The sequence below is a fragment of the Mandrillus leucophaeus genome, unplaced genomic scaffold (genome assembly GCF_000951045.1).
Source record: "Mandrillus leucophaeus isolate KB7577 unplaced genomic scaffold, Mleu.le_1.0 Scaffold101, whole genome shotgun sequence".
In the NCBI taxonomy this organism is placed as follows: Eukaryota; Metazoa; Chordata; class Mammalia; order Primates; family Cercopithecidae; genus Mandrillus; species Mandrillus leucophaeus.
In genome coordinates this window covers 1,349,296-1,368,847 of record NW_012098210.1, presented here as the reverse complement: position 1 = coordinate 1,368,847, position 19,552 = coordinate 1,349,296, and the positions used below count along the sequence as shown (strand labels likewise).

At 43.1% G+C, this 19,552-nt stretch overlaps 1 protein-coding gene across 1 annotated transcript in view; it reads right to left on the bottom strand.

Annotated features, from left to right (window-relative positions):
- Positions 1-233: 233 nt before the first annotated feature.
- TMC2 (transmembrane channel-like 2) overlaps positions 234-19,552 on the bottom strand; it is a 110,430-nt gene continuing 91,111 nt past the window's right edge. The window contains exons 17-20 of the mRNA XM_011974575.1: positions 17,881-18,006; positions 6,287-6,365; positions 4,705-4,822; positions 234-884 (exon numbers count right to left, since the gene is read on the bottom strand). Coding sequence (XP_011829965.1) covers positions 667-884; positions 4,705-4,822; positions 6,287-6,365; positions 17,881-18,006 — 541 coding nt within the window. The 3' untranslated portion in view covers positions 234-666. The remainder of the gene's footprint in view (positions 885-4,704; positions 4,823-6,286; positions 6,366-17,880; positions 18,007-19,552) is intronic.

The following is a 19,552-nucleotide window of genomic DNA, read 5'->3' as shown; positions in this document are numbered from 1 at the left end:
TGCCTCCTGGGCTCAAGTGATCCTTCTGCCTCAGCTTCCTAAGTAACTGGGATGACAGGTGCGTACCACCATGCCTGGCTAATTTTTTTGTAGAGATGGGGTTTTGCCACATTGCCCAGGCTGGTCTTGAACTCCTGGGCTCAAGTGATCCACCCACCTCGGCCTCTCAAAGTGCTGGGGCTACAGGTGTGAGCCACTGTGCCTGGCCTGGACCTTCCATTTAAACCAGCTCACTTCCTCTGGATTGAGAAATGTAGGCCCTTCCGCATCCCCCTCCCAGCTAGGGAAGCTGGAAGAAACCCGCGTCCTAAACTGTGTCCCATGGAAAAAGTCTACGAGGGTGGTCATGGCCCTTCCCCAACTCCCAAAATCTGGAGGCGATGTCAACTACTGCGAGTGTGGGGTTCAGAGCTGTCTGGACCAAGATATTGGTGAGGGCAGTTAGTGCAGAGATGCCTCCAGGTTCCCTAAAAGATAGGTGAAGCCACTGTCTTCCTCCTTTGGTAGCTGACAAGGGCCTGAAGGAATCAAAGTTCACACATTCCAAGAGAGGAGAGAGAGCATGTATCTGAGAGGAAAGAGGGGAGAGAACCTCAATTTGGTATATGGAAAACTGGGGAACTTGAGGATCAGCCCCAGGATGGAGGCTGCCTGGAGTCCCATCCATCAGTGCGGAGGTCTCTGAGCACTCTTCCCAGAGGCTGACCTCCACAGATGAGTCTGAGATGGGGCGTGGCCAGAATCTGGTTTGACTCCAGGGGGCCGAGATATAGGAAGGTGTCCAGAGGCAGGCAGCGCGGTCCAGCTGGCAGAATTGGAGGTTCCAGGACCCTGAGCCTTCTTGTCCATGGCCTGGCTTTGGCTGGCAGAGGGAGGGGTGGTCTCTGGAAAATGAACCAAGACAAGAAAGAGGAAGTGGGAGATTTTGTACAGGTTGAATTGGAGCTCTCTGGAGCCGCCCTGCAGTGTGTGTAGGTTTTAGTCCATTTGGTGATGTGAGAGCTGTCAGATTGTGCTCAGCTGTCTCAGGGTCACCTTGGCCTGGCTTTTGCATAAACACATCTGTTGGAGGAGTATGGTCTGCTGGCTAGGGAACTTGATTTTGAACCCTGGCCTTAGGCTAGACTCTCTGATCCCGGGTTTTCTAGAGTATAAAATTGAGACAAGAATAACAGCAGCTTTGCAGGGTGACTGCCAGGGTCAAATGTGATGATGGAAGGGAAGGGGCTGTGGGAATTGTTTGGAATCAAATCTACTTTCCAATCCTTCATTAACTTGTTTCCTTCCCCTCCTCTATCTCCAAGTTAGGGACAATGACTGCTCTCTACTAAACCCAGTCCCTCTTGTTCTGGGACACAGAAATGGGCTCTGGTTCCCTTGTGGATGAGTGTGGCCTATGCTGGAGTTCCAGGCTTTGATGGAACCACATCCAGGTGTGTCCCCTAAGCTCTTCCCCTTGCACTAGCTTGATGCAGGCAGAGCCACAAGATGGAAGGCGCCAGGGTCCCCATATCAGCACTTGTGGCTGTCAGGTGAAAACACCCAGTTTGAACTTTGTGTTGAGTGAGAAGTGAACTTTTATGGTGTCTGAGCCACTAGCCATTTTGGGTCTCTTTGTTGCAGCAGCTAGTATCATTTTATTATAGCTAATACTTAGTAATAATAAATAAATAAATAAAATGCCAGTTACTAAGAAATTGGAATGCTTGTATAAAAAAAAAGGTCAGGCCGGGTGCAGTGGCTCATGCCTGTAATCCCAGCACTTTGGGAGGCCATTTGAGGTGGATCACTTGAGGCTGATCATTTGAGGTCAGGAGTTTGAGATTAGCCTGGTCAACATGGTGAAATCCCATCTCTGCTAAAAATACAAAAATTAACCAGGCATGGTGGCAGGTGCCTGTAATCTCAACCACTCAGAAGGCTGAGCAGGAGAATCGCTTGAACCTGGGAGGCAGAGATTGCAGTGATCAGAGATTGCGCCACTGCACTCCAGCCTGGGCAACAGAGTGAGACTCTGTTTCAAAAAAATAAAGTTCAGATTCCTAAACTGTCAGTCATTCCTTATGCATCTCATTCACTTCTTACATCCAAGGCTAAAGTGTCTGCATGCAGATACTGTTTAATTTTAAAACAGAGATGATCTTTGGAAAATGGGATCACCTCAGAGATGGTTTGTTTCAACTTGAACTGTCCTCACTCCTAATTTGAGATGGTCTATGATCACTCCACTTTGAAGCCCCAGGATATTTTCACTTGACCTTAGCCAAAAGGCCGAGAAGCATTAGCCCCAAGATACTTTCTTGGGAACTTTTTATGTGGACTTTTCTCACTCTATTATTCTAGATATTCCAGTGCTTCTCTTTTCAGAGAATATAAACTATAGCACACATTGCTTAAAGATGCAGATACATTCTGAGAAATGCATCATTAGATGATTTTGTTGTGTGACCATCATAGAATGTACTTACCCAAACCTAGATGGTATGGCCTGTTATACACATAGGCTATATGGTTTAGCCTATTGCTCCTAGACTGTAAACCTGCACAATACCTACTGTACCGAATACTTTAGGCAGTTGGAACATAATGGTAAATATATGTGTATATAAACATAGAAAGGGTAGAGTATGTGAAATATGACAAATGGTAAACCTGTCTAGGGCACTGACCATGAATGGAGCTTGCAGGACTGGAAGTTGCTCCAGGTGAGTCAGTGAGTGAGTGATGAGTGAATGTGAAAGCTTAGGACACCACTGTCACTGCTGTAGACTTTATAAACACTGTACACTTAGATTACACTCAATTTACAAACATTTTTTCTAGACCAGGCACGGTGGCTCAGGCCTGTAATCCCAGCACTTTGGGAGGCCTGAGGCGGGTGGGTCATGAGGTCAGAAGTTCAAGACCAGCCTGGCTGACATGGTGAAACCCTGTCTCTACTAAAAATACAAAATATTAGCCAGGCATGGTGGTGGGCACCTGTAATCCCAGCTACTCAGGAGGCTGAGGCAGGAGAATCACTTGAGCCCTGGAGGTGGAGGCGGCGGTGAGCCGAGATCACACCACTGCATTCCAGCCTGGGTAACAGAGCGAGACTCCATCTCAAAATAAAAAAAAAAGTTTTCTTTCTTCAATAATAAACCTTAGCTTATTGTAACTTTTCTATTTTATAAACTTTTAAATTTTAAAAAACATTTTGTCTCTTTTATAATAACAGTTGGCTTAAAACACAAATACAGTGACCACCTGTACAAAAATATTTTTCTTTATATCCTTATTTGATAAGCTTTTTCTGTTTTTAAACTAAGAATTTTTTTTCTTTTTATGTTTTAAATTTTTCTTGTTAAAAACTAATATACAACACACACATTAGCCTAGGTCTACAAAGGGTTGGGATCATCAATATCACTGTCTTCCACCTCCATGTCTTGTCCCACTGGAAGGTCTTCAAGGGCAATAACACACATGGAGCTGTCATCTCCTGTGATAACAATGCCTTCTTCTGGAATGCCTCCTGAAGGACCTGCATGAGGCTGTTTTATAGTTAACTATTTTTTATATAAGTAGAAGGAATCTACTCTAAAGTATAGTATAGTAAACACATAAGCCAGTAACACAATTATCATTATCAAGTATTCTGTACCGTATGTAATTGTATGTGCTAGACTTTTTTTTTTTTTTTTTGAGACGCAGTCTTGCTCTGTCGCCCAGGCTGGAGTGCAGTGGTGCAATCTTAGCTCACTGCAAGCTCTGCCTCCCGGGTTCACGCCATTCTCCTGCCTCAGCCTCCCGAGTAGCTGGGACTACAGGCGCCCGCCACCACGCCCGGCTAATTTTTTGTATTTTTAGTAGAGACGGGGTTTCACTGTGTCAGCCAGGATGGTCTTGATCTCCTGACCTCGTAATCCGCCCACCTCAGCCTCCCAAAGTGCTGGAATTACAGGCTTGAGCCACCAGGCCTGGCCTAGACTTTTATGTAACTGGCAGTTCAGTAGGCTTGTTTACATCAGCTCACAACAAAGACATGAGGCCGGGCGCGGTGGCTCAAGCCTGTAATCCCAGCACTTTGGGAGGCCGAGACCATCCTGGCTAACCCGGTGAAACCCTGTCTATACTAAAAACAAAAAACTAGCCGGGCGAGGTGGCGGGTGCCTGTAGTCCCAGCTACTCGGGAGGCTGAGGTAGGAGAATGGGGTAAACCCGGGAGGCGGAGCTTGCAGTGAGCTGAGATCCGGCCACTGCATTCCAGCCTGGGCCACAGAGCGAGACTCTGCCTCAAAAAAAAAAAAACCAAAGACATGAGTAATGTGTTTTGCTACAATGTTGACAGTTACGTCACTTGGCAATAGGAATTTTTCAGCTCCATTATAATCTTATGGGGCCGCTGTATATGTGTTCCATGGTTGAGCCAAATGTTATTAAGGGGTGTATGACGGCACTACTGCCAGCTGGTATTCACTGGCTCATTCTCTGTGCCAAGAATTCTGGTAGGCACTTTACATGCATGATTTCATCTCATCTTCACCATCCCATGAGGCAAGTGCTATGATTGACCCCTATATTCACCTGCCCAACTTCATCAGCTAATAATTGTTAGGATTCTGATTTCAATCCCAGAACAGTCTGATTTCACACTGTTTCATAGGCTCTTTACACCTTTCCATGTGGCCTTGTAAAACATAATCATCATGACAAAGAGCTTACCTTCCTTGGTGAGTTGGAGCTGGGTGGCATTTTTGGAGCTGCTTTTAGGTGTGTCCCCTGAATCTCTGGCTGTGGCTTTGCCTTTCACAGATTTGTGGCTCTTCTCAACTTCACGGAGCTGCACAAAATAATGAACTGTTGATCCTGGCCCAGGAAATGGGTATTTGAGGCTCAGAGGTGCTGAGAGTGATTTTTTTTTTTTTTTTTTGAGACAGAGTCTCACTCTGTTGCCCAGGCTGGAGTGCAGCGGCATGAACTTGGGTCACTGCAACCTTTGCCTTCTGGGTTCAAGCGATTCTCCGGCCCTCAGCCTCTCAAGTAACTGGGATTACAGGTGTGTGCCACCATACCTGGCTAATTTTTGCATTTTTAGTAGAAACAGGTTCACCATGTTGGCCCGGCTGGTCTTCAACTCCTGACTTCAGGTGATCCACCGGCCTCGGCCTCACAAAGTGCTGGGATTACAGGTGTGAGCCACCGTGCCTGGCCTGTTTTCAGTTCTTGGTAACTACCTTAAACTGCCTGTTACTGGTCCTCACAACTGATTGGAGAGGGCAGCGTGAGGCTCTCAGATTCGCACAGCTATTGAAGGAACATGTGGCCTGAGGACAGCAACCCTTCCAATCCTCTATTTCAGTGGTTTTCTGTACCTGGGCAGGAGCCCAGCGAGATTAACAGAAGAAGGGGCTTGGCACGGTGGCTCATGCCTGTAATCCCAGCACTTTGGGAGGCTGAGGCGGGTGGATCACGAGGTCAAGATATGGAGACCATCCTGGCCGACATGTTGAAACCCCATCTCTACTAAAAATACAAAAATTAGCTGGGTGTGGTGGTACGTGCCTGTAGTCCCAGCTATTTGGGAGGCCAAGGCAGGAGAATCACTTGAACCTGGGAGGTGGAGGTTGCAGTGAGCTGAGATCGTGCCACTGCAGTCCAGCCTGGTGACAGAGCGAGACTCCATCTAAAAAACAAAAACAAACAAACAAAAAACCAGAAGAAGGTGTGGATGGGGGACCAGTAGCAAGACAGATGAGATTCATTCCGGAAGAGGGACAGAGAAAGCAAGGACAGGGCTTAGGGAGGGTTAGGGTCTGAATTTTAGGGAGTGTGTGTGTGTGTGTGTCAGGAGAGAGCAGTCAGAAGTAGGGTATCGGCTGGGATGTTGAGAGAGGCTTCCCACGTGTGAAGGAGACTCAGGAGATCTTTTAGGCTAAAGGGCACAAGAAATACGTCATTTTGACAACATTTCTTTCAGTATTTAAATAATCACTTGAATCTGTAGGAATTACTGTGGGTACTGGGTTTTTCTGTATGGGCGTTGGTTGAACTCACTGAATTTCTCTTGTTCTTTAGCAGCCCGTCGACATTTAAGTCATTATTGTCACAAATCACCAAATAGCCTCAATAATATAAATGCATGCTGTTGAATCTCACAAGGCTACTTGCTATGATACAGATATTTTGGTATTTGGTTTAGAAGAAAGCCATTTAGATAACACAGCTGGGTTCACAAAGCAAATTAGCAAAAACCAAAAACGTGATTTCTTTTTACCCTCCAGGAGGAAACTTCCAACAGACTCACCGCTTGGATTTTCTTCCTCAGCTGGGCATTAGCTCGGGAAAGGCTTTTGGAAACTGAGTTCAGGTAGTAAATGGCCAAGCTGCAAGAGAAAAGCATGCCTCCTGTGGTCCTGTGATCTTGGCAGATGACAGGAGCTGGGCACCTTTCTTGGAGAATCAAGGCAAGATTCCTGGAATAGTTACTGAGGCTTTAGGTAGAGGGTGGGTGTGCTACCATCTTCTTTTCTCAGTGTGGAGAAGGTCCTGGATGCCCCTGCATCCTCTCTATTTCATTACGCATGGGCATGACTATATAGCTCTAGCTCTGAGAGTGCTCAGTAAAGGTTGGCTGGAGGAATCATCCCTCTTCTGGGAAATCTGAGGTGGTCAGAGGGTGGCAGGGTTTACTGACTGCAGAAGAAGCTGGTCACATTTCCTGTGCACCTGCCCTATGCCAAGCTCTGTGCCATGTGCACAGTCCACCCCCACCCCACCCCATCTCATTGACTTTGATAAAAATACCATGAAGCAGAGAGTAGACTTCTATGTTTAAAGACCTGGGTCCTGGGACTCAGTGAGGTTAAATAATTTGCCAAGGTCATCCCACCCATTAGTACTCTGCAGCCCACATTGGAAACCAGTACTTTTTCTACAATTTTCAAGTCCTGAGAGGGGAGAGGTGGAGGTGTTAAGAGACCTCTTCTAAGTTTGCCTAAGAAGCACAATTGCAGACGCTCTGAAGGCCTCCTGCTCAAAGTGCCCTAGCATGTTTGGCCCTGACCTTACAGGTTTTAGAGTCCAGCCCCCATAGGCTCACTGGATGTCTGGGTGTCCTTTGAGGCTGCAGCCCAGGCTTTCTTTTCACAGGACCTAAGATCTGGGGTTATGACTACACAGGACACACAAAAGCCAGGGTGCCACCTGGAGTGGATGCTTTGCCAGCCTATTATCTGCTAGCTTTTATTGTCCATCCTTATTAGTAGCTTTTCTCCATGACTTTCAAGCCTCAGCTGCTCCAGCTTTGGTCTCCAGAACCTTCCCTCTCAGGGCTAGGCCATCCATAGCTGCCTCAGTAGAGCCTGTGAGCCCTCTCCAGCCAGAGAAGAGGAGTCCCATGGTCCTTGGGGCAGGGTGTAGGTCAGAGGCTGTCAAGTGAGCCTTCTGAAACAAGGATTCAGAGAACTGTGGGCGAGGGGAGGAAAGAATAAAGGACAGGTGAAGAGACCAATTTCTGTTATGTAAGGCTGTTACTCTGGGCCAGGCCTTGCCATTCACCTAATTAGCCCATTTTTTTAAGGGAGGAATCAGAGGTCAGAGAGGTGACTTGTCTGGCTCAAGATCACATGCCCAGCAAATGGTGGATAAAATGCTCATGGGTGGCTATGTACCTCCCAAGGTTCTCTAGCATTTCTCTTTGGTGCCTTCGGGGTCAGGTTTGGTGTCTGGGTTTCAGAATTTCTCCAGGAGGGCACAGGGCAATCCAAGTGGTCACTATCATGTCATCCCTGTCATGCCAGCAGCAGAGGAAATTGGAAATCAAGGATATAAAACAACATGCAAGGGTTTGCTGTTGGCAATGACAGTATTCAGGGCACAGAGCAGACCTTCAAGAATGGGTGTTACATGAATAGATGAACAAATGAAAGGATTCTGCATTCACTCCGGCCCCCTTAGGGCCCTGGAATCTCTGTGAGTCCATGTTCATTTCCAGTAAGCTACCAGAGAGGGTGCTGAAGGAGAGGCGCCATTGCAGAGTGTGGAGCTCCAGTTCCCCTCCAGGCTGGCAGCCCTTGAGCAGCAGCCAGGAAACTGACCACAGGGTTGGGGGAGTCTGGTTTCATCAGACTATCCTGGAGCTGAAGAGAGCCCTGATGGGGAGCAGCCATTTCTTGAAATACTTTTTGGGAATTTCAAACCATAAACAGACAGAGACAAAGAAATATTTCTAAGGAACAACAAAGATGATAGTCAAAGAGGGAAGGTTTTAACAAAGTCTTTAAGCCCACCCAAGGCTAAACTGAAGTTCAATTGAATGTCAGCAAAATTGGCAAAGATCTCTGAAAATCCTCTCTTCCTTAAAAGCAGTGAGAATGCCAGCAAAAATAGTCAGAATCAATTTTTTTTCAGAACTCAAAATTAACCAAACGTTTGCAGCAAATCTAGGGAGTGTCTTTTCTTTTCTTTTCTTTTTTTTTTAAGAGTCTCACACTGTCGCCCAGGCTGGAGTACAGTGGCGCAATCTTGACTCACTGCAACCTTTGCCTCCTGGGTTCAAGCAATTCTCCTGCCTCAGCCTCCCAAGTAGCTGGGATTACAGGTGCCCAATACCACACACAGCTAATTTTTTGTGTTTTTAGTAGGGACGGGGTTTCATCATGTTGGCCAGGCTGGTCTCAAACTCCTGACCTTGTGATTTGCCTGCCTTGGCCTTGCAAAGTGCTGGGATTATAGGTGTGAGCTACTGCGCCCGACCTGGAAGTGTCTTTTCAAGGAAAACAGCTAAATCTGAGAACAGTGAGTTCTGCAGCATCTAAGTTGCCTTGTATCCCCTGTCCTACCTAGTTCTGTAGTAGGTTTGAAAACCAACAGCCCAAAATTTTGGTGAAAATCAGTAGCCTGGCAGTCACTGGAGGAGGTAGAATGGATTTGGAGCACCTTAAAATTGTCATACCCAGAGAATTGTCATTATTTGATTTATCCAGTGGTTGATACTACTCACAAGGCTATCTTTATTTAACCTGGCTCAGAGCCCAATCAGTGTGAACAACCTTTTCTCTGAGATTGGCAAAAGCAATCAGAGGCAATTGTTGAACATCATGGCTGTGCGAAGTGTTGCATGACAGCTGGGGCAAACAATAGGCTAACCAAAAAGCTTAAAAGGAGAACTGGGGAATGAGATGTCCAATGGGGGCTTTAAAACACTTTGAAATGTTCCTGGGAATCTAGAGAACTGTGTGCATGATGTGTAAGGCTCTGTGCCTGTCCAGGGCTGTTTGTATGTCCAAGAAAGACTTGAGAAGGCCCTAAGCTCTCACCTCTGGTAACCTTGAGTCTCTGAACAAGCAGTCAGTGAGAGCTAAGGTAGCGTTGTAAACTGCCTGGTTGAATGTCGAAGGCATACCCCAGTACATACACAGAGCCTCTTGGGAAATACTGGGAGTCTTACTGGTTCCAGACATGTAAGAAAATGTCTGTCCAGTCAGTAGGTGACTACTAAGCTAACAGAGCACAGACTTTAGTGGCCACACACAACAAAGAAAACAGACTTTACATAATTAGTTCAGAAAAGCTACTAAACAAGAATAACAGCAACAATTGTAACAACAAACAGCAACAACAACAAACACATGGAAGGGAGGAGAACCTGATTTCCATGGCTGCCATATAATATTATTTAAGATATCCAGTTTTCAACAAAAACTAGTAAGACATGGCTGGGTGCAGTGGCTTACGCCTGTAATCCCAGAACTTTGGGAGGCTGAGGTGGGCGAATCATGAAGTCAGGAGTTCAAGACCAACCTGGCCAACGTGGTGAAACCCCGTCTCTACTAAAAATACAAAAAATTAGCTTGACATAGTGGCAGGTGCCTGTAATCCCAGCTACTCGGGAGGCTGGGGCAGGAGAATCACTTGAGCCCAGGAGGTGGAGGTTGCAGTGAGCCGAGATCTTGCCACTACACTCCAGCCTGGGCAACAGAGCGAGACTCTGTCTCAAAAAACAAACAAACAAACAAAAAACACTAGTAAGACATACAAAGAAAAAAGAAAGTCTGGCCCATACACAGGGGGAGAAGTAGTCAATAGAAACCATTCCTGAGGAAACCTCAATGCTGCATTTAAGAGACAAAGACTTTAAATCAGTTATGTTAAATACGATCAAAGAATATGATCAAAGAATTATAGAAAACCATTTCTAAAGAACTGAAAGTATCAAAATGGTGTCTCACCAAATAAATAATTTTAGCAAAAAGAAATAAATAAAAGAACCAAATAGAAATTCTAGAGTTGAAATCTACAATAACTGAAATAATAAATTTCCTGGAGGTTCCCAACATATCTGAGTTGACAGAAGAAAGAACCAGCCTGGCCAACATAGTGAAACCCATCTCTACCAAAAATACAAAAATTAGCCAGGTGTGGTGGTGCACGCCTGTAATCCCAGCTACTCGAGAGGCTGAGGCAGGAGAATTGCTGGAGCCTGGGAGGTGGAGGCTGCAGTGAGCCAAGATTGCACCACTGCACTCTAGCGTGGGTGACAGAGTGAGATACTGTCTTGGGAAAAAAAAAAAATCAATGAACTTCAAAATAGATCAATTGAGATTATCCAGTCTGAGGAACAGAAAGAAAAAAGAATGAGGTAAAATAACAGAGCCTATGGGACACTTTGAAATGTTCCTGGGACAACATCAAATGTATCAACACATGCCTAATGGGAATCTGAGGAGGAGAGGAAAGACAGAAAGGGTCAGAAAGAATATTTGAGTAAATAATGACTATTTTAAATCAGATTTCATCCCCAAATATGATGAAAAAAATATTAATTTACACAGGAAACTCAACAAATTCCATTCAGGATAAACTCAAAGAGATCTATTCCTAGACATATCATAGCAAATTGAAAAAAAAAAAAAGCCATAGTCAAAGAGAGAATCCTGAAAGAGAGAAACAAATAATCATATACAAGAAAGCCTCAGAAAGATTAACAGTCCGTTGTTTTTCCATATAAACCTTGGAGGCCAAATGGCAGTGGGATGACATATTTGAAAGATTGAAGGAGAAAGACTATAAACCAAAAATTCTAAATCCAGCAAAACTGTTCTTCAAGAATGAAGGAGAAATTAAGTCATTCCCAGATAAAAACTAAGAGAAGTAATCACTAGCGGACCTACTCTGTAAGAAATGCTAGAGGGAGCTCTTTAGGTTAAAACGAAAAGACACTAGACAGTAACTTGAATCTACATGAAGAAATAAGAGCACTCGTAAAGGTAACTACATGGGTTAATATAAAAGCTAATATCAATATAGTCTTTGTAACTCTTTTTTCTCCTGTCTTATTTAGTTGGCATAAAATGTATAAAGATGTAATTTGTATGGCAGAAACAACCTGAAGGAGAGAGGAGGAAATGAAGTTGTATAGGAACAAAGTTTTTGTATACTATTATAATTAAGTTGGTATTAATCCAAAGTAGTTTGTTATAAGATATTAATTGCAATCTCCAGGGCAATCACTAAGAAAATAACTAAAACAAAATATAGTAAAAGAAATGACAAGGGAACTAAAATTATATACTAAAATCTTTAACCCAAAAGAAGGCAGTAATGGAGGAATAAAATAACAAAAATATGTAAGACATACAGAAAACAGCAGACATAAATGCCAACTTATTGGTAATTAAATGTAAATGAATCAAACACTCCATATAAAAAGCACAAAGTGACAGAATGGATAAACACTATGCTTCAGCTATATGCTGTTCCAAAGAAGCAGACTATATTTTATTTTATTTTATTTATTTAGCGAGAAGGTCTCACTGTCACCCAGGCTGGAATGCAGTGGCACAAACATGGTTCACTGCAGCCTCAACCTTTTCGGTTCAAGCAATCCTCCACCTTGGTCACCTCCCAAGTAGCTGGAGCTACAGGCACGTGCCACCACACTCAGTTAATTTTTAAAGTTTTTGTAGAGATGGGTCTTGCCATGTTGCCCAGCCTGGTATCAAACTCCTGGGCTCAAGCAATCTTCCTGCCTCCCAAAGTGCTGGTATTACAGGCATGAGCCACCACACCCAGCCTAAAAAGGCACACTTTAGATTTTTAAGGTAAAAATAGATTGAAAGTAAAAGGTTAGGAAACATATTCAGGCAAAAATAGTTAGAGACAAATGGGATTGTTTTTTAATTGTGAAAGGGTCATTTCATCAAGAAAACGTAACAAGTAAAAACATATATGCACCTAACAACACAGCCTTAAAACATATGAAGGAAAAACAGAATTTAAGGGAGAGATAATGGACAATCCAATAATAATAGTTGGAAATTCAATGCTTTACCTTCGGTAATAGAAACAATTAGAAGGTCAACCAGAAAATAGTAGACTTGAACAACTCTAAAAGTTCTATCCAATGCCATCAACTCCTTTTCCTGAGCCTTGAATTTATCAAGGCTCAAGTTAAATATTTATTGTCTTCTACAATCCTAATCCCTTCTTCGTCTAAATATTTTTTGGACTTATTATTTGTCATAGTTTTTAAGTCTTACTGATTAGATGTTTTAAATTCAGTCTCAAAGCATATTTGAAAGTGGTACCTTATTGTCTGCATTAGGGGTCAGCAAACTTTTTCTGCAGAGGGCCAGGCAATAAATATTTTAGTCTTTCTAGATAATACATTCTTTATCACAACAAGTAAATTTTGTCTTTTTTTGTGAAAAACAGTCATAGATAATAAATAAATGAATGAGCATGAATGTGTTCCAATAAAACTTTACTTAACAAAATCAAGTGTGGTCTGGATTTAGCTTGTGGACTATGATGACCCCTGGTCTACACCAAAGGAAAAAGATTCTGGCATAGATAGCTATTATACAGGCTGTTTACTGCATAAAAGGCACCTGACTAAGGGGGTGATGGTTGGCTGAAATCTATCCATATTCTGTTTGTCAAATGTGCCCCTTGGCATGGGCCTACCTCTGTCTGAAGGAGTGGGCACCTTTAAAAAATTTGCACAAGGTACTATATGGGCTAGTGGTGGCCCTAAATTCACCACCGCCTTTTGAGGTCACTTTTTTTTTTTTTTTTTAACTTCTGTAAGAAATCAATAATCAGGAAAGTTACTCCACTTTCCTAATTTCCTGATTTCTTATACCTATGTTACAATGACTTACATTCCCTGGTTGTTTTCTTCCTTATTTCATGAATACACTTATCTCAGCCCTCCAAAAAAGCAGCACTGTGCTTAACTGAAAACATTAAAAGCACTCCCCACCCTGTAAATGCAGGAAAAATACAAAAATTTATCACCAAATATGAATTAACTTGTTTTTCCCATGGAAGCTACTAACTAATCCTACAGAGAAAAAAAGATCTAAGAATTAAATAAAATATAACATTTTCATTGTTTACGAATGAGAAAATGACCTGGAAGATTCAAGAACTTTGGTTGAGTAAATATTATAAACAATACACTCGTGGGGTGACTGTATTAGCCTGTTTTCATACTGCTTTAAAGAACTACCCAAGACTGGGTAATTTATAAAGGAAAGAGATTTAATTGACTCACAGTTCAGCATCGCTGGGGAGGCCTCAGGAAACTTACAGGTGGAAGGTGAAGGGGAAGCAAGGTACCTTCTTCACAAAGTGGCGTGAAGGAGAAGTGCCGAGCAAAGTGGAAGAGCCCCTTATAAAACCATCAGATCTTGTGAGAACTCACTATCACAAGAACAGCATGGGGGAAACTGCCTTCATGAACCAATTACCTCCACCTGGTCCCTCCCTTTAAATGTGGGGACTGTGGTGATTACAATTCAAGATGAAATGTGGATGGGGACACAAAGTCTAGGTATATCAGTGACTGAATACAAAATTTATATATAGAAAATAAATAACATTTACATAGAAAAACAAAAACTAGTGAGAAAGTGTGATGAAAGCGCTATCCTAATTTAGTATAAAACATAAAAAGATGAAATGCAGAGGAATATATTTAATAAGAAATGTGCATGAAATTTATGAAGAAAACTTAAAAATATTGAGGGACATAAATGAACAAATGATAAGGAATATGGTATTCCTGGATTGGAAAACTTAACAACATAGGCATGCCAATTCTTTCTGACTTTTTTTTTTTTTTTTTTTGAGACAAGAGTCTTGCTCTCTTGCCCAGGCTGGAGTGCAGTGGTGTGGTCTTGGCTCACTGCAACCTCTGCCTCCTGAGTTCAAGTGATTCTCCTGCCTCAGCCTCTCAAGTAGCTGGGATTACAGGCACACACCACCACAGCACAGCTGGCTGATTTTTGTAGTTTTAGTAGAGACGGGATTTCACCATGCTGGCCAGGCTTGTCTCGAACTCCTGACCTCAGGTGATCTGCCTGCCTTGGCCTCCCAAAGTGCTGGGATTACAGGTGTGAGCCACCATGCCCGGTCTTCTTTCTAACAAACATGATCACAGATTATTTTTGTTGTTGTTCTGGTGCTAGGCAACCTGACTGTGGAAAATCAAATAAACAAAGAGAGCAAAGACTTCTTTTTCTGGTCTTCACTGAAGGACTTGTATTGGTCCAGCTTTGCAGAGAAAAACAACTGTAAATGCTGAGCAAAATTTACAAAACTGTAGTTTAAGACATGGGAGAGTGACAAAACAGGCAGACTAAAGGGGCTGGAAGCTTGAGAGAAGGGAAGCATGTGAGGTGAGCTCTACATTCCTCCAGGGTTTCTCCCTGAGAGTATTTTCCAATTTGTGACCTAGAAGCAGAGTCCAAGCTGAAAGTGGAAATCCTACAATGTGGAGAAGATGCAGGTCAGAGTTAATTACTGCCAGAGTCTTTGGGACTTGAGGGACAGAATCCCAGAGAAGAACAAATTGCTGATAAATAAGCCAAACTCTGCGTACATATTGCCCTCAAATGATTGACCAATTCTTCAATTGCTTCAGGAAGTCCAGAAGAAAATGACACCAGGGAGGCTGAAGAGCAGAGCAGAGATTTCACAGTGGCTGTAGCAGTACTATTGGAGAAAGAGTATAAGCAAAGACTGCAGAATTGGGAAAAGAGAGAATGGGTTTCAAGCCCTGCCAAGGTGGAGGGTGTTGGAGGCTGAAAGAATGAGGGTCGTGATCAACTCAGTATACCACTGGAGGCTATATGAGTAAACAGCAAAGTGTTCTCATGAATGCAGGATGTTGGCAAGCTGACCACTATGTCGGCGCCCAGAAGGAATGCTGAGGGCAGTCACACCCCAGGCGCAGTGTTTCTTGTGATTAGGCACATCTGAGGCCTGTTAGCAATGATGTGAACCTGTGATCAATCAAACAGCTGACCAATCATTACCTCCTTCTCCCTGCTCTTTCTACCCAATAAATATGAAGGGTTGTAGAAGCTCAGGGCTGCCTTTGCTCACTAGAAGCAAGGAGTTCCCTGACCCCTTCTTTAAAACAAATCCTTTTTTCTTTGTCTTCATTTCTGTGTTTGTCCTCCTTCGTTCAGTCCTGTAGTAACTGTCACAAGAGGGAATTGGTAAACACTGTAGGCTTTCAGTTGAGACCCCTAAAAGACTGCTCAACAGTAAGGATCACATTGTATGAGTAAGGTTAATGTCTTGGAAATAGGGTGAAACTGAAATAAATCAGCCCTGAGAAAGCCCAAAGCTAGCAATGGCAAACTATTTTCCAAAGATGGCCACAATACTATGACTCCCATCTTACATGTGCTTCTAGAATCTTGCCATTGCATCAAGAGATGAGTCTATATTTCTTTCTCTTGAACCTGGGTATCCCTTTGTGATTGCTCCAATAGAGTATGGCAGGAGTAAGTAAAGATGCCATGTATATCCACTGCATTCTCTTGGGATGCTTGCTCTTGAAACTCAGCCACCATGCTATGAGGAAGCCCAAGCAGCTTGTGGGAAGGAAGTGAGGCCTCTAGTCCATAGCCCTTGTTGAGTTTCCAGGTGATGGCTGGTGCCAGCTGGCCAGTCATGTGAGTGACCATCTTGAAGTGGACCCTCCAGCTGAGCTGACCCAGATGATGTTGAGTAGAGAGGAAAAGAATGATTCCTGCTGAATCCTACCCAAATTGCAGATTCATTAATAAAATATTATTTTTCAATTTTGGGGGTTGTTTCTTATGTAATAATAGATAGCTAAAACATCAAGCCTTGACAGGATTAAGTGATCTCCTAGTATTTCATTTGCCTTTCTGGAAAAAAACCCATCCCTTTGGGGAAAGATAACATTCATAGCCTCTATAATTTTTCATCCACATGTCTGAAATCTGGTAATTACATGCCATGCTAAAAGTAGAGCTGATGATAAACAAGAGGAAAACAAATGACAACAAAAATACACCCAGGTGGTTCAGATATTGGAATATCAGACTGGGATTTTAAAAATAATTGTAATCACTATGTTCAAGAAAATAGAAAGTTGGAGAATTTCACCAGAGAGTTGGAATTTATAAATAACAGTCAAAAGGAAATACAACCACTTTGGAGAGCAATTCTGTAAGATCTAAAAAGATTGAAGAAACACATCTGATGACCCAAAATTCTGCTTCTAGATGTCCACCTTAGAGAAACTCTCAGAATCGTGCAAGGAGATATATACAAAATGCTGGCTGCAGTGCAGTTTGCAATAGCTGAAAACTGGAAACAGCCTAACTATCTCTAAGCAGAGAAATGAATGAACTGTGGCTTATTCATGCAATGGAACATAGAAGAGCCTTCAAATGTGTGCTCATGTATCCACATGGATAAATCCCCCAACATAATGTTGATTGAGGAAAAGCATGTAATGTGAGTCATTCATGAAAAGGCTTAAAACTGGAAACAGTAGTATACACACATATGATTAAAAAGTACAAAATATGCAGGGAAACAATTAAATATACTCTGAATAATAGTTACCTTTGGGGAGGGAAGAAGAAAGAAGGATTGGGTGGGGCTTGAAGTGCATCCGTAATGTTTTATTTCTATTAAGAAGAAAGATAAACCTGAAGTAAATATTGCAAAATATTCACATCTGTTGAATCTTGTGATAGTGTACATGGTTGTCTGTACTCATTTGTATGCTGGGAATATTTCATAATTTTTTAAAAAGCATGCCAAAATATGTTTTTTTAAATAAAGAAAAATGCTAACATTTTTACTAGCACGTTTTTTGATGGCAGCAATTCCAATCCAAGACTCTGGCTTCCTGCTTTTCTTCCCTAGTTCCTTCCTTGAGCATTTACTGTTTGTGTACTATGCTCTAGGCATTAGGCTGGCGCTGGGGATACAGAGATTTTCAAACTTGTTCTCTAACAGTTGTTGAGGGGGACAGTGATGAAGGAACCAGCTTGTTCCAGTGCATAAGCTACTCAATCAAGTAGTGCTGTGGACCCAGCCAGGATCAGGCCGAATCACCGTCCAGCTTCCTGAGAGGCTCAGAGCCCACAGGTCTTTGATATTTCTAGTGAGCATTTTAGTGGGAGTTGTTGCAGATAATGTCAGGGCTCACCCAAATTTTCAGTATGCTCCAAAAGACTTGCACTTGCTGGTGCTCTCATCTCTGTTACCAGAAGCTTCCCTTCCATCTTGGGCCCCTCACTCACACCCCTGAAGCCATTTTACCCATGAATGACGCTGGGAGCTGGTCTACAAATGCCCCGGATCCTTTGCCCTTAGCAGGGGATAAGTCTGAGGCACACTGCCTCCCAGAATCCTCACAGTGATATCCATGCACTTTCCCTTCCTTGTCTCAAGTCCTCACCCCCTCCCCAATAAAATACTTGCACTTGAATCTTCATCATGGAGTCTGCTCCTGGGGAGTGCAGACTAAGAAGGCAAGATGAAAAGGACCTGCCAAGGAAGTCTCAAATTCAAGGAGAGGTTTTCATGGGGTGGAGCCATGGGTCCTGGCTAACTTACAACATCAGCAGGATGGCTGGGATGATCAGGCCTGGATTGGCGAGGAAAGCAAAGATCTTGCCCAGGAAGGTTGGGAAATCATTTTCAATGGTCTCTTGGAGGACGTCATACATTCTGTTTTTCCCACTGGAAAAAGGAGAGGACACATGATAACATGCTGCCAAGTGCCTGTGGCATTCACAACTGTATCCATGCCCCCTCAACCAGGTCCAGGACTGCTGCTTGCCACTGCTTTCCTGGAAGAACCAGAGCTCTGCTCCAAATGAACTGCAAGTAAAAAATTCCCCTTGAGGGGCTGCCATTCTGGCTAGGGTGACAGCTGGGTCGGCACATGGGTCACCAGCTTTCTATCCTAAGTAACTTACAACCTCTCAGTCTTCACTGGTCTTTTGTGTCTGACACCTTCCTCAGCCAGAAAAAAATGGTTTTCTTCTCATATACTCTAACTGGAGAAATTGCCTGTGTTTTAGCTACCAGACCAACATGGAGCTTCCTTTGGGCCTGGAAACAGTTCTGCAGAAGCTGATGTGCTGGATAACCTGAGTGTCTCTCAGAAATACCTAGAATTAACCTACAGATTTTAAGTCTAGGAGATATTGGATCACCTAGGACAGGCTCCTGGACAGTTCGCAACTATAATTTTTATTTTCTTCAAATACTTAACCATTATGCAGATTTACTTCTACGAATGCTGGCCGAGAGCCTCCTGGATGCTACTGGCTCTTGGTTGGTAATTTTGGTGCCAAGAGGTGGAATATGGAGTTTGAAATTCCTGGTTTAAATCTTTGCTCCCCCATTTATCACTTGTGAGACATGTGGACAATTTCTCTCTCTCTCTCTGTTTTTTTTTGTTTTTTTTTTTTTGAGATGGAGTCTTACTCTGTCACCCAGGCTGGAGTGCAGTGGTGCAATTTCAGCTCACTGCAACCTCCACCTGCGGGTTCAAGCAATTCTCCTGCCTCAGCCTCTCGAGTAACTGGGATTACAGGTGAGCGCCACCACGTCCGCCTAGTTTTTTGAATTTTTAGTAGAGATGATGTTTCACCATGTTGGCCAGGCTGATCTCGAACTTCTGACCTCAAATGATCCGCCCTCCTCGGCCTCCCAAAATGCTGGGATTACAGGCGTGAACCACCGTGCCCGGCCTGACATTTATTCTCTTTTTGCTTCATATCCTGCCCTGGTTCTTCCCACGAAAGCTGTGCTGTCTGATGTGGCTATTAAAAATACAAATTAAGATGAAGTAAAATTTAAAATTCGGTTTCTTAGTTACACATTTCAAGTGCTCAGTAGTCATATGATTAGTAGCTGCTCTGTTAGAAATGCAGATATGTAATGTTTTCATCATTATAGTACGTTTTGTTGGATGTCCAATATCTGCAGAAGTTCAATACCTTTGGGCAAGATATTGAAAACTTCTCTGCCCCAGTTTCCTCATCTGTATAATGTAATATAATAATACTATAGTATAATATGGTATTTTAAGTATAATAATTGTATTTATCTCAGAAGATTGTTTAGAGGATATAGATGAGAATTGATACAAAACATTGAGTATGGTGCTGTTAAGTTATAAGTGCCCTTTGACATTTTGCAGCTAAACATTTTCTGTGTAAAGTATAGATGAGGAGTTGACCAACAATGGCTCCTGGACAAATTCAGCTTGTTACCC